Raw genomic sequence first — 13,606 nt, forward strand, 5'->3', positions numbered from 1 at the left:
AGAAATACAAAGTAATATTTGTTTGGATTTGGAGTCAGCTTTTGACAGCTGCTGCTCCTGCAGCTTCTGTATTAAAGTGATATTAAACCCAAAACCAGAAACGGAATATATTGCAGCTTGCCAATCATTCAATGTGGTGGCTGCATTAGTTGTCTTTTTTATAGGCTTTTTTCTTTGTTTTCCCCTGATGAGCTTTCCAGTAACACACCTCTGGTATTATACAGACACCACCATGAATGAGTAAAGGAGGCAGGTTTGCACAGCAGCATTGTCAGTCTGGGGGGAGGGGAATTTTAGAAGTACTAATACACTAACAAAGCTGAACTCCAGCTAATACTTTATAATCTATTACAGCAAACAGTCTTTTTCCTTTTGGGATAAAGGTTCTACATGCAGATCATTGTAAGCACCCCTGTCAGTGTCCGTCCTCCATTTATTAGGTGCTTTTCAGCTATAGTACAGCTCTTAAGAATGGAGGAGGGGACAGTCGGCAAACATTCAGCAACTGATTGTGACAGGTCCAGCCAATTGTATTATCCCCCAGAGCTCCAGAAAAATACCACTGTATGGGTATTTGAGGGGGAGGAGGAGAAGGAGGAGGTACAAGGGACGCTTGTCCTTTTAATGATTTTAAAAGTGATGTGAAAATTCTTACGGATTCCCTAATTTACTCTAAACTGTGCCGATGGATGAATTACTCTTTCTGGCTATTGTATTCTGACAATACTCTATTCTGTAATTCAGATTTTTTTTAAATGTAATAATGTTTGAAATTGAGTGGTGCATATACAGGTGCATCTCAAAAAATTAGAATATCATCAAAACGCTAATTTGTTTTAGTAATTCAATGAAAAAAGCGAAAATTGTATATTATACAAGAGTGATATATTTCAAACATTTCTTTCTTTTATTTTGATGATTATGGCTTACAATGAAAACCCAAAATTCAGTAACTCAGAAAATATAATTTTATAGAATATTAAGACCCATGTCCTTTGTGATGGCTCTTGAAGCACTGACACCAGCCATAGTCCACTGCTTGTGAATCTCCCACCAAATTCTTGAATGCCCTTTGCTTCTCAATCCTCTCAAGGCTGCAGTTATCCCTGTTGCTTGTGCACCTTTTTTTCTACCACACTTTTTCCTTCTACTCAACTTTTGTGACGTACCCTCCTTGTGGAGGGTGTCAATGACTGTCTTCTGGACAACTGTCAAGTCAGCAGTCTTCCCCATGAGTGTCTAACCTACTGAATCAGACTGAGAGAGCATTTTAAAGGCTCAGGAAACCTCTACAGGTGTTTTGAGTTAATTGGCTGATTAGAGTGTGACACCATGAGTCTACAATATTGAACTTTTTCACAATATTCAAATTTTCTGAGATACTGAATTTTGGGTTTTCACTAGCTGTAAGCCATAATCATCAAAATTAAAATAATTGTGTGTAATGAATCTATATAATAAGTTTCGCTTTTTGAATTGAATTACTGAAATAAATTAACTTTTTAGAGATATTCTAATTTTGTATTAATCCTGTATTTTTTGTTATATCTTTCTATATAATTTTGTAACTATGCTGTGATAGAATTGAGACTCAAAAAGATCCACACATACATCCATTTCAGATACGCTGCTAGTACTTTGTGCAAATCTTTAGGAGAGAAGGCTTTCAGATTATAGGGTTGATTTACTAAAGGTAAATAGACTGTGCAGTTTGCAAGTTCAATTACTCCAGAGATTAGTAAACATAGGAAAACTCTGCTGACTTCCACCATCCAATCACGTGCAAGCAAAAATGCTGTTTTTTTTTTTTTCCCTTGCATTAGATTGGATATTCTTTGCAAAGGGAAGCTTCCCCTCATTTTACGAATTTCTGGAGCAACTGCACTTGCAGTGTGCACAGTCAATTTGCTTTTAGTAGATCAACCCATATGTCATGTCTTGCAGATGATCCTCTTGCTACAAGAAGCAGTGTTATAGCACAGATGTCATCCGTATCATCCTAAGTAATAAAGTGACCTTATCCCCAGTTAGATTGCAACTTTACCCATATTTCTGCTGCAGAATGATTTATATTTGTATTTTTTCTAGGATGTCCTGGATGAGTCCTGGAGGATTCTTAGAGTAAAACAGGATGAATATAGCAGTGCGGTTATTGCCAAGTCCCAAGTTGACTCACTGTTGTCTGGGGTCACTGACCTGTTATCTTTTGGGAAAGAAAAGATTTTGAAGAGTAAAGACTACAAATGTGCCAGTAAAGAAGCCTTAAATTCCCATATTGAGGAACATAAGGTACGAGTAACTTGCTTGATTCATCAATGCATAATGACGATTCTCTTAAAAGGACCATGGTAATACTCAACTCAAAAATAATCACCTATAACCATTATACAAAATAGCACTCACTGCACTGTATATTTTACTGTAACACAGTATACCTTCTTACTAGAACCTTGCATACAGAAAAACCACAATTACCAAGTAATGTAAATATAAATTATTAGTTAAACCAGCATTTCTCAACCTTTTTTCCAATCAGGGTGCCCTTTAAAATGATGCACCCCATTCTAAAATGTAAAAAAAAAAAAAAAAGTTTTACATAGCACAGCAACATCCACACACGCAGGGCACCTAACATTAGAGGTAATTTATTCTTCCAAAGCAAACATATTTTTGCATGCTGGAATGTTTCTCTTCTCCCTCGGTTTATCTCCTTTACTCAGCTAATGTGATCCCAGTGCTGATGGAGAGGGGCAGGGGAGAGGCCAAGAAGGATGCTTTGCAAATGCCAGGCGACCGCCTTATCAACCAATGACATCATTGGTTGTTCGGATGCCAGATTTTTATTGGTGTATAATGAAAACCTGTGGTTTGAATAACTAAAAAGGGAGGCTTTTTTAATCCACTAACTTGTATACAATTTTTAGGAAATTTTTAGGCATTTTGCCAAGACACCCCCCAAGAAAACCCCAAGGCATCCTGGTTGAAGAAAAAGGCTGACTTAAAGTGGTCAAAAATCCAGAAGGTTTTTTAACTTACTGAATTCTATGCAGTAAGGTGAGAAACCTTTTGCATGCAATCAATAGGGTTATGCTGCCTCCACAGGAGTAGGACTAGGCAGAAAGAAAAACGTTCTGGCTCCACCCTAGGGGCAGTCCCAGAGGGTATATCCTCCCTCTCTCTGCTACAGGATGTCAGTTTTTTTCTGTCTAGTCAGGAGTAAGGACCTAAGTTCCTTGCTGGGATCTTTTTGGTCCTGGCAAGATTTTTTTAGAAAAAATATTTTTTTAGGTAGTTTCTCCAGTTTTTTTCCTGTGAGATCTTCAAGCAAAGTACGCCGGATCTGGGCGACGGGCTGGATGTTGAGATCCAGTGGTCACCCCAGCCGGCCTACGAGCGCGCGCAGACCAGAGCATCACGCTTGGTCGGCCGCGACACATTCAAGTAAGTATGCGGGACCGGGCGACGGGCTGGATGTTGAGATCCAGTGGTCACCCCGGTTCAGCCTACGAGCGCGTGCAGACCATAGTTCCGCGCTGGGTCGGCCGCGACAGAGTCCCATTGGAGGGACTGACCTTGCGAGTTAAACGTCTCGCTTGGACGCCAGGAACCAGAGAGTCAAGGCGTCCGGATTGGTCGACAGCCCCCCACTTCGGTGGAGAGGGTACTGTGAAGAGAGGGTGCCTGTCAGTCCGGTATGGTGAGTAAATGTTTCCCTTTCCTCTCTGTGAGGCGTTTTGGGATACGGGCCCCTCTATACATGGTCGGATTCTTTCTGACACTAAAGTCCCCCTTGTAACCTATGTTAAGTTCACATATCCTCAGTGATAATGTGCTCGGTGGGCAGCGGACTTGGTTTGGGAGCTAACATTAAACCAGCAGGCTTGGTTTGTAACTGACTGCAGTACTATAGCATACATAGGAGGTATAGCCTACCTTGACTGTAGTGGACCGTCAGACTCCCGCAGGCCGACAAGCCGCCATTAGCTTGGAGCATGCAGGCTGCTGTGCTGAGAACGCTACATCGGCAGTCCGCCGCCATTTTGCTGTAGACCAGGTACACAAGCGTCAGCAGGTCACGCCGGCCGCCATTTTTTTGGAGTCTATTGTCTCCTGCATGGGGGCGGCCATGTTTGAGGTGCCCAGCTAACCTCGAGGAGCAGCTGGGAATGCCGGAAGGCGTACACAGGGGGCGGAGCCACTTCCTTCTACCCGGGAAACCTAGCAAAGTACTTCCCAGTCTGCACAAGACAAACGCTGACTGCAGTTGATAGGAAACTTCTCTGCATCGGGTGGTGAGCCTTTGGGGTCCCTCTCTCTCTCTGTGGGGGTCAATAAGCAGGTACACTGGGGGGCGCTATTGCTCTAGTGGGATACAGATAAAAAAAAAAAAGTTTTTTCTGGCAAGTGTCCTGGATTAACATAAACCCTGCCACACATGTATCTCCACCTGATCCCCTCGAGGTGTCTGCAGGATCCTCCAGCACCCCGCTTACTATTGAGTCATTGTCAGCAGTTATGGAGACCTTTGTATCCCGGGTGGAAGTGGCTTGTCAGGGACAGGGCGCAAGAAAGCGACCCCCGCCTACCCCCATTTTATCTGAAACTTCGGATTCAGAATCTGAGCCTATTCCTGCAGTTGCAGGTACCTCATCTGGGATTTGTGTCTCGGGTACTGTCTCTTCAGACAGTGAGGAGGATGTTTCGGCATCAGCCATAGCCCGAGAGGAAGCGTTGGTAAACGCACTAATTGTATCTGTCCGAGAAACCTTAAGATTACAGGTTACACCGTCGGAAGTAGCTGAGACTGAAATTCCCTTTGGTACTAAAAAACGCATCAAAGTGGCGAAAGTATTTCCATTGCCCAAATGTTTCGGTAATCCGATCAAGGAAGAATGGAGTCAGCCAAAACGCACTTCTGCTATTTCCAAACGCATTAGTAGGCGTTATCCGTTTGAGGAAGCCCTCATTAAGAAATGGACAGAACCACCGGTGGTGGATTCACCAATTTCTAGATTAAATAAAGCCACGGTCATTCCATTGGAAGACGTTCCGTCTTTTAAGGATCCGGTGGATCGCAAGATAGAAGCTATGTCTCGCGCCATGTTTTCCTTGATTGGATCAGCTTTCAGACCAATAATTGCTATTGGGCTGGTTTCGCAGACTGTAACTGAATGGACCAAGTGGTTACGCCGGGACTTAGAAGATGTCCCTCAGGCGGTATCAGATTTGTTGCAACAGATGATACAAGGGTTACAGTTTGTTTGTGACGCGGCGTTAGACGCCACTCCTTTATTGGCGCGAGCATCAGTTTCAGCAGTGGTTCTCAGGCATACACTGTGGCTAAAATGTTGGTCAGCTGACCAAGGTTCCAAAAAAGCATTGGCTAATCTCCCTTTTCTAGGAGAGCGTTTATTCGGAGCCAACTTAGATGAGATTATCAAGGATCTCACTGGAGGAAAGAGCACTTTTTTACCACAAAGTGCTAAGGGTAAAGGACCTCGTCAAAGACGGGGGCCTTCTTTCTCCGCTCATAAGAAATTTTTTCGTCCCACGGGTGAGAAAACAAAGTCCTCCAAAGCTCCTTCGGGAGGTTTCAGGGGACGCTGGTCGGGCAAGCAAAAGTCCGATTCTTCCAGACCTGAAGATAAGACTACTAAAGCCTGAAGGTGCGCCCCCACCCATAACTGGGGTGGGGGGATGTCTTCGCCGGTTCTCGGATCCATGGCTTTCCAGAATCCCGGACAAATGGGTTTGCGAAGTCATAAGGTCAGGGTACAAGATCGAGTTTCGATCTCTTCCACCGGCGCGATTCTTCCCTTCCAATATCCGACTATCCCCGGATCGTTTAGAAGATCTGCGGGGAGCAGTCACGGATTTACTACAACAAGGAGTGGTGGTCCACGTTCCTTGGGCACAACATTTTCAAGGGTTTTATTCAAACCTATTTACAATACCCAGGAAAGAGGGCAAGGTGCGTCCAATTCTGGACTTAAGGGCACTCAATTCCTTTGTCAACATAAGAAAATTCAGGATGGAGTCCATCCGCACAGTAGCGGCCTCCCTGCATCAGGGGGATTTCCTAGCGTCCATAGACATCAAAGATGCCTATCTTCACATTCCCATTTACGCAGGACATCAGCGGTTTCTACGTTTCTCCGTAGAAGAAAACCATTATCAGTTTGCGGCATTACCTTTCGGTCTCGCCACGGCTCCTCGGGTCTTCACGAAGATGTTGGCCCCAATGTTGGCACTGTTGCGTCAACGAGGCATATCGATTTTAGGTTACCTAGACGATCTTCTGCTTCATGCAGAGTCTCCACAGACCCTGTTACAAAACCTAGAGATTACTATGATCTCTTTACAGGAATTCGGGTGGCTGGTGAACCGGCAAAAGTCATTTCTGGTCCCCACCAGGAGGCTCGAACATCTGGGTCTAATTCTAGACACATCCAGGGCAAGAGTATTTCTTCCGGCAGGGAAACTCCGGAAGATTCAATCAGCAATTCAGTTGTTACTATCCAACAGCTGGCCTTCTCTTCAGACTTGCATGAGGGTTCTGGGGTTGATGGTGGCTTCCTTCGAAGCAGTACCATTTGCCCAGTTCCATACCCGAATCCTTCAGGAAGAGATTCTTCTCAAATGGAATCGGGAACCCGGAATCCCTGGACAATCGGATTCGATTGAGCGAACAGACCAGGCAGTTTCTGGTCTGGTGGCTTCGATCTCCGATGCTCAGCCAGGGGAAGTCATTTCTGCCAATATATTGGACGATTGTGACCACGGATGCCAGTCTATCCGGATGGGTAGGAATTCTCGGTCGATTATCCGTCCAGGGACTTTGGTCCCCGGAAGAATCCAGGTTACCGATAAATGTATTGGAACTGAGAGCGATCAGATTTTGTTTGATTCACTGGACCGAGCAACTCCAGGGCAACCCGGTTCGGATCCAGTCGGACAACGCCACGGCCGTGGCTTATGTCAATCACCAAGGGGGCACCAAGAGTGTCCGGGCGGCCAGGGAAGTGGCTTGCATTCTTCGCTGGGTGGAACGGTTTGTTCCAGCTATCTCTGCGGTGTTCATTCCGGGGGTGGAGAATTGGCAGGCAGATTATCTCAGCCGTCAGACTCTGGATCAGGGGGAATGGTCCCTCCATCCAGAAGTTTTCCACCAGTTGTGCCTACGTTGGGGCACCCCGGATGTGGATCTGTTGGCATCTCGATTCAACAGGAAAGTGCGGAGATTTGTGGCTCGCTCCCGCGATCCTCTAGCAGAGACCGCAGACGCACTGGTCGCCCCGTGGGGACAATACCAGCTAATGTATGCCTTTCCTCCTCTCAGGTTACTGCCAAGACTTCTTCACAGAATAGAGGGGGAAGGAATTCCAGTAATCCTGGTAGCTCCGGACTGGCCTCGTCGAGCCTGGTACGCCGACTTGGTCAGACTGGTGGCGGACGTCCCGTGGCGACTACCTCTCAGGGAAGACCTACTGTCTCAGGGACCGATCTTCCATCCTGCTTTACGATCACTGGCTTTAACGGCCTGGCTATTGAGACCCAGGTGCTGAAGGACAAGGGATTGTCAGCTTCAGTTATTCCTACTCTAGTTAAAGCAAGGAAAGCGACTTCCAGAAAGATTTATCATCGCACATGGAAGTCCTACATTGCATGGTGTGAACCCCTGGGGTTCTACCCACGTTCCTAATCGGTTAATCGAATATTAGCTTTTCTGCAACAAGGGGTTGAGCAGAAACTGGCCTTGAGCACTATCAAGGGTCAGGTTTCAGAATTAGCTATCTTCTTTCAGAAACCTTTGGCTACTCATTCCTTGGTGCGGAATTTCATCCAGGGGGTGCGACATCTGGCTCCGCCAGTGCGCGCGACGTTACCACCCTGGGATCTTAATCTTGTATTGTCGGTTCTTCAGAAGCCTCCCTTTGAAGATATTAGGGAGATTCCTTTACCTACGTTGTCCCAGAAGGTGGCCTTCTTGGTGGCTATCACTTCTGCACGCAGGGTGTCAGAACTGGCTGCATTATCTTGTCGTTCCCCATATCTGGTGGTTCATAGAGATAAGGTGGTTCTACGTCCGAATTCCAACTTTCCTACCTAAAGTGATTTCAGAATTTCATCTGAATGAGGAAATTGTATTACCTTCTCTGTGTCCTAAGCCAAGCCATCATCGGGAGTTTGCTTTACACTCCTTGGATGTGGTTCGGGCGATCAGGGTATACTTGAAAACGACAGACTCGTTTCGCAAGACGGATTCACTTTTTGTGGTCCCGGATGGGCCCAAAAAGGGGTTGCCTGCATCTGCCGCGACTATTTCCAAATGGATCAGACAGACGGTGGTACAGGCTTATTCTATTAAGGGTCGGGAGCCCCCGTTCCCTGTTAAGGCGCATTCCACTCGGGCGCTTAGTGCGTCATGGGCTTTTCGCCATCAGGCGTCAGTGGTCCAGGTGTGCAAGGCGGCTACCTGGTCGTCGGTGCATACCTTTACAAAACATTATAAAGTTGATGTAATGGCATCGTCTGATGCCTCGTTTGGCCGCAAGGTTTTGCAGGCCGCAATTTGAGGAGACCAGTGGTCTACCTCGAGGGTTTTTTTCCGTTGGAATTTTATTTGAGTCTCATCCTTTTTTTATGATGAGCCTTTAAACTTCTAGTTGGCACCGGTTGGGCCTTCTAGATTGGATTTTGATTTCTGTCAATCCCACCCCTCATTTGTGGCACTGCTTTGGGACGTCCCTATTGATGAGAATCAAAGAGGACTACGTCTGTCAATGAGCGACAGAGAAAATTGGATTTTTGTAAGATCTTACCGTAAAATCCTTTTCTCTTAGCTCATTGACAGACGTAGTACCCGCCCCTCTATCATTGAGTTGGGTTGGGTTAAATTCTCTGACACTGCTTTGTGACATAACTGACATCCTGTAGCAGAGAGAGGGAGGATATACCCTCTGGGACTGCCCCTAGGGTGGAGCCAGAACGTTTTTCTTTCTGCCTAGTCCTACTCCTGTGATGGCAGCATAACCCTATTGATGAGAATCAAAGAGGACTACGTCTGTCAATGAGCTAAGAGAAAAGGATTTTACGGTAAGATCTTACAAAAATCCAATTATATATATATATATATATATACATTTTTTTTTTTAAGTCAAGGTATTCAGCAAAAGCGGTCACTATTTGATGCAATATTAAAAGCCTTCAAAGGCCCCTAGTCACACGTTCTGTGACTTGGGACTGCCAAGTTCCATGACAAGTCATACCCCATGATTTCCAATGAGTACTATTCATATCTGTGCGACTTCAAAGTAGCCCCTGCACTATGATGCGATTTGAGGTCCACAGATCAAGTTTACACAGGCGTTGTGCGCCTTTCAGGTTGCACACGTTTGAAGGGGGCCTTAGTCTACATTTACAGAAATATACCTAGCTTAAGGTAAAGAAATATAGTCCCTATTTTTAGGAATTATATTAAGGCTGTATTAATTTTTAACACACTGGTGCTGAAATAAAGGAAGAAAGAAGTCATCTTTCTCTGTTCGCACCAGATTCTCCACCTCTGAGCTGGAGAATCTGGGAGGGAGATATTTCAGTGTAACGTCCAATGAGATCTTCAGATCTCACTTTCATGAACTGGCCGTTTGTGACAGAACGGTCATGTACTGATGTTAGGGAGAGCACATGTTTTCTGCTCCTCCTCTCCATTACATAAACCGGTATACACCAGAGATCAGCCGTTATCCTGAAGATCACGGCTTTTCTGTGTTTCATAAACGGACACCAGAGTCACTTGCATTGAACAACAGGGGAGTAAGGCAATGGTAAGTATGTGCTACTGGTTAGGGAGGGGTACATTTGCACAGAAAAAGTACACTTTTAGGTAAATCCTTCGTACAGTGTGTGGTCGGTAATAGGCGTAAACAATTGACTCCAAAGGAACTGAAAACATCCAGTGCCTTTATATCAGCCAAATGTGAAGCCAAAATGTCTCTTAAATACCAACTAGAATAAGAAAATGCTGCTGGGGTCTATGCATAGTTTAATCTCCTTATAGTGCTTTGCCAGTTTACTGTCCTCATTTATCACCCTTTATCTTCTAATCTTCACAAAGTTCTCAGAAGCCTTTTCTTTCTAATGTCCTTATATTAGCTGTGAATAGTTATAAAACATAATCTTCATTGGCTATTTTTTGTTCATCGCTGATTGATTATATACCGAACTCTCATAACTTCAGAAGTACCCTTTGACACTATCCCTGGGCTTAGAGGAAGTAAATTGGACTCTTGCTTTTCCTAGTATACAATTTTCTTGCTTAAAATGACATACAGTATGTACTGAACCTCTCCAGTGAAAAGTCACATCATTATTTTGTTGATTCATAAAGGCCATGGCATAGGGAGAAAAACAAGAACTTTCAAATCCATTTCTTGTGCTGTATTTTTCTTTTCCTTTTGGTATGTGTTTTTCTTTACCTTAGTATTGACTGATTAATGATCAGCCATTTGTTTTAAGACAAATTATGTAGAACTCCATTTAGCATTTTTTTCGTTTTCATTTCCAATAACTTTTATTGATATTTTCAAAAAGATATAAAGAAAGTTCAGCATAGTTCAATAGGCTGAATGCCAAAATGGACTTTTTCATTTTAAAAGAAGCCCACATACTTATTTTAGAATAACAGCTTTTTTTTTTTTCTTTGGGCATTTTTAAGGGGGGTCCTCTTGTCAGCAAACATTGAGAAGTTTGAATATTTGGCAAGCAATTGAGCTTTAACTCTTTTGTTTGGAATGTTTTGTAGATTTTAAACAGTCAAGACTATTTAGTGACTCAGGCAGATGTAAATCCTAAGTGGATGGCATTAAAGCCTCGTACACACGCAACGATTGTTGGCCTTGAATTTTCGGCCAACGTCCGATTAGCCGATTGTCGGCTTGTTAGTGTGATGCTTCCGACAACCGACTGCGACTTTTCGGCCGAACAAAATCTGGGGTGCATGCTATAAAATTTTTGTTGGCCGTCACCAGAACGGCCGATTGTTCCTCAGTCAGTACAGATTTCGGCAGACAAAAATGTGATGAGCAAGACTGGGCATGCTCAGAGAAGAAAAAACACACGGAAAGTAAACCAGAACATGACATCACTTCTGCAGTTGGTTGTTGTTGGCCGACAAAATTCGTGTGCAGTCTAGAGCACATTTCAACCAACACAACAACACTGGACAAAAGACGGCCGATCGTTCGGCCAACAATTGGTGCGTTTGTACGAGGCATTAGTCTTTCAAAATACTTCTATAATATGCTACTTGTATTATCTATGTTTATACTGCCCATGGAATGATGGTGGCAGGTGTGTGCGCTACAGTCTCATATTGGCATCTTGGATCGCGGGCAGGATTACCACGATTCTTCCCGCTACCCCCAATTATTGCAAATCACAGGATGCCTGTGCGATTCCTGTGACTTTCAATGGCTCCCCAAACTTGGCGCAATTTTGCCCCAATTGTCCCCTGACGAATCACAGTAAAATCGTGCAAACAGAATCGTGGGACGCCTGTCGCCCAAAAAAAGTACAAGAACTTCTTTTGGGTGACAGGCGTCTCGCAATTCTGTTTGTGCGATTTTTCAGTGATTCGTCGGGGGACAATCGCGGTAAAATTGCACTGCGTATGGGGTGCCATACTTCTATAATATGCTACTTGTATTATCTATGTTTATACTGCCCATGGAATGATGGTGGCAGGTGTGTGCGCTACAGTCTCATATTGGCATCTTGGATCGCGGGCAGGATTACCACGATTCTTCCCGCTACCCCCAATTATTGCAAATCACAGGATGCCTGTGCGATTCCTGTGACTTTCAATGGCTCCCCAAACTTGGCGCAATTTTGCCCCAATTGTCCCCTGACGAATCACAGTAAAATCGTGCAAACAGAATCGTGGGACGCCTGTCGCCCAAAAAAAGTACAAGAACTTCTTTTGGGTGACAGGCGTCTCGCAATTCTGTTTGTGCGATTTTTCAGTGATTCGTCGGGGGACAATCGCGGTAAAATTGCACTGCGTATGGGGTGCCATTGTAAGTCACGGGGAAACGCATGGGTGTCCCACAATTTGTGATGATTCAGGACCGCGGGCAGAATCGCTGCTATTCTGCCCATGATCCGAGGCGCCAATATGTGAACAGGGCCTTAGTGTACCTTTTTTGTTTTCTTTTTTTTTTTTTTCTGTTTTGTGTTTTTGTAATACCTAACAAAAATGTTAATAAAAACTTTATTTGATAAAAAAAAAAAAAAACTTTCAAAGGCCATCTTTACCCTTTTTTCATAATTTCTTTTTTTGCATCATTTTTGCAAGTGCTGTACATCTCCCCGAACTTTCCGCAGCCACTTTTAATGTACGTGAACTAACTCTAGTGACTGCTGAATGTCTTGCTCACGGTGAGTTTCCTGATGCGACAGTGGCAGAACATGCCCGCTCAATGAGCAGCGGCTGCTTGTAGTCTCCACTAGAGGTGCATTTGTGAGTGTGACAACATAAGAAAAACCTGAACAGAGCATTGTCACACTATCACAGGAAGTGCCTGAACAAAGCCCTTCATGACCGGATCAACAAATCGTTTTTTAAATAAGGCTAAAGATTTAAAAATACTTTTGAAATTAGATTAGCAATTTTAAAAATGATGAGTATTTTTGAGACTGGGTTTAGATCTACTTTAAATTTACTCACGAGTAACATTTACCTGCTGAATGGCTGTACTTTCACCGTGAAATCCTTGCCAGTTATCTGTATTCTTTTGAATGGGCTTGAAACTGAACCGGACAACATACACATTAAGTGCATTTATTGCTTCAAGCATCTAACTGTCACTGACCTGACAAAAGCCTCACTCTCACACAGAAAGAAAGTACAATTATAAAGCAGAGAATCATATGACCAGAGGCTGCAGTCCCATTCAGAAGCACAAGTTGTTGAATCTGTCTATATGGTGTTATGCTGGGTGTACACATATAGATTATTTCTCTTATTCTCTCTTTTTTTTTTTTTTTTTGTGTTTCCTAAAACAGAAGTTCTTTAACATACTAAGGAGCCAAGTTCTCTTATTACAAGCACTTTCCTCCAAGAACTCCACACCTACTGACTGTAAGCAAATTGCAGAGATGGTTCATGAAGTGGACATCCTTAACAAAGAAGCCGGTGCTCATTGTATTCATATGATGGCTGTAATGAAGGTAAGGGGATAAAAAAAAGTGTTTGAAATGTTCAATTTTGGGAGTGAATTAGTAAGGAATGTAAGAGACCAAATTGTTTGGAAAATTGCTTCCATAATTTGGACACTGAAAAAGCTGTTCCGCAGCTGCTAGAAGCCGCAAGGGATGAATTAAAATTTAACAGCCGTTGCTATGACCAAGGACTACATGTTTCGGGGCATGCCCCTTCTCCAGGTCAAACAAACACAGGGGTGCATCGGCCTAGTGCATTATCCTTTAAACGGGTTTATTTAAAATAGGGGAAAAAAAATACTCACAAACGAGTTCTTGATAAAAGCACATCAGACAAAATTTAAAATCCTCAGCATCAAGATCGGTAATAAGTCTTCCCCCGAAG

The 13,606-nt window shown here is 43.8% G+C and overlaps 1 protein-coding gene across 1 annotated transcript in view; it reads left to right on the forward strand.

The window, feature by feature from the left end:
* Positions 1 to 13,606, forward strand: part of SYNE2 (spectrin repeat containing nuclear envelope protein 2) — a 550,589-nt gene that overhangs the window by 391,250 nt on the left and 145,733 nt on the right. Inside the window, exons 74-75 of the mRNA XM_082274971.1 lie at positions 2,089 to 2,289; positions 13,066 to 13,230. Coding sequence (XP_082131097.1) covers positions 2,089 to 2,289; positions 13,066 to 13,230 — 366 coding nt within the window. The remainder of the gene's footprint in view (positions 1 to 2,088; positions 2,290 to 13,065; positions 13,231 to 13,606) is intronic.

The sequence above is a fragment of the Pelophylax lessonae genome, assembly GCF_965119305.1.
Source record: "Pelophylax lessonae genome assembly, chromosome: 13".
NCBI lineage: Eukaryota > Metazoa > Chordata > Amphibia > Anura > Ranidae > Pelophylax > Pelophylax lessonae.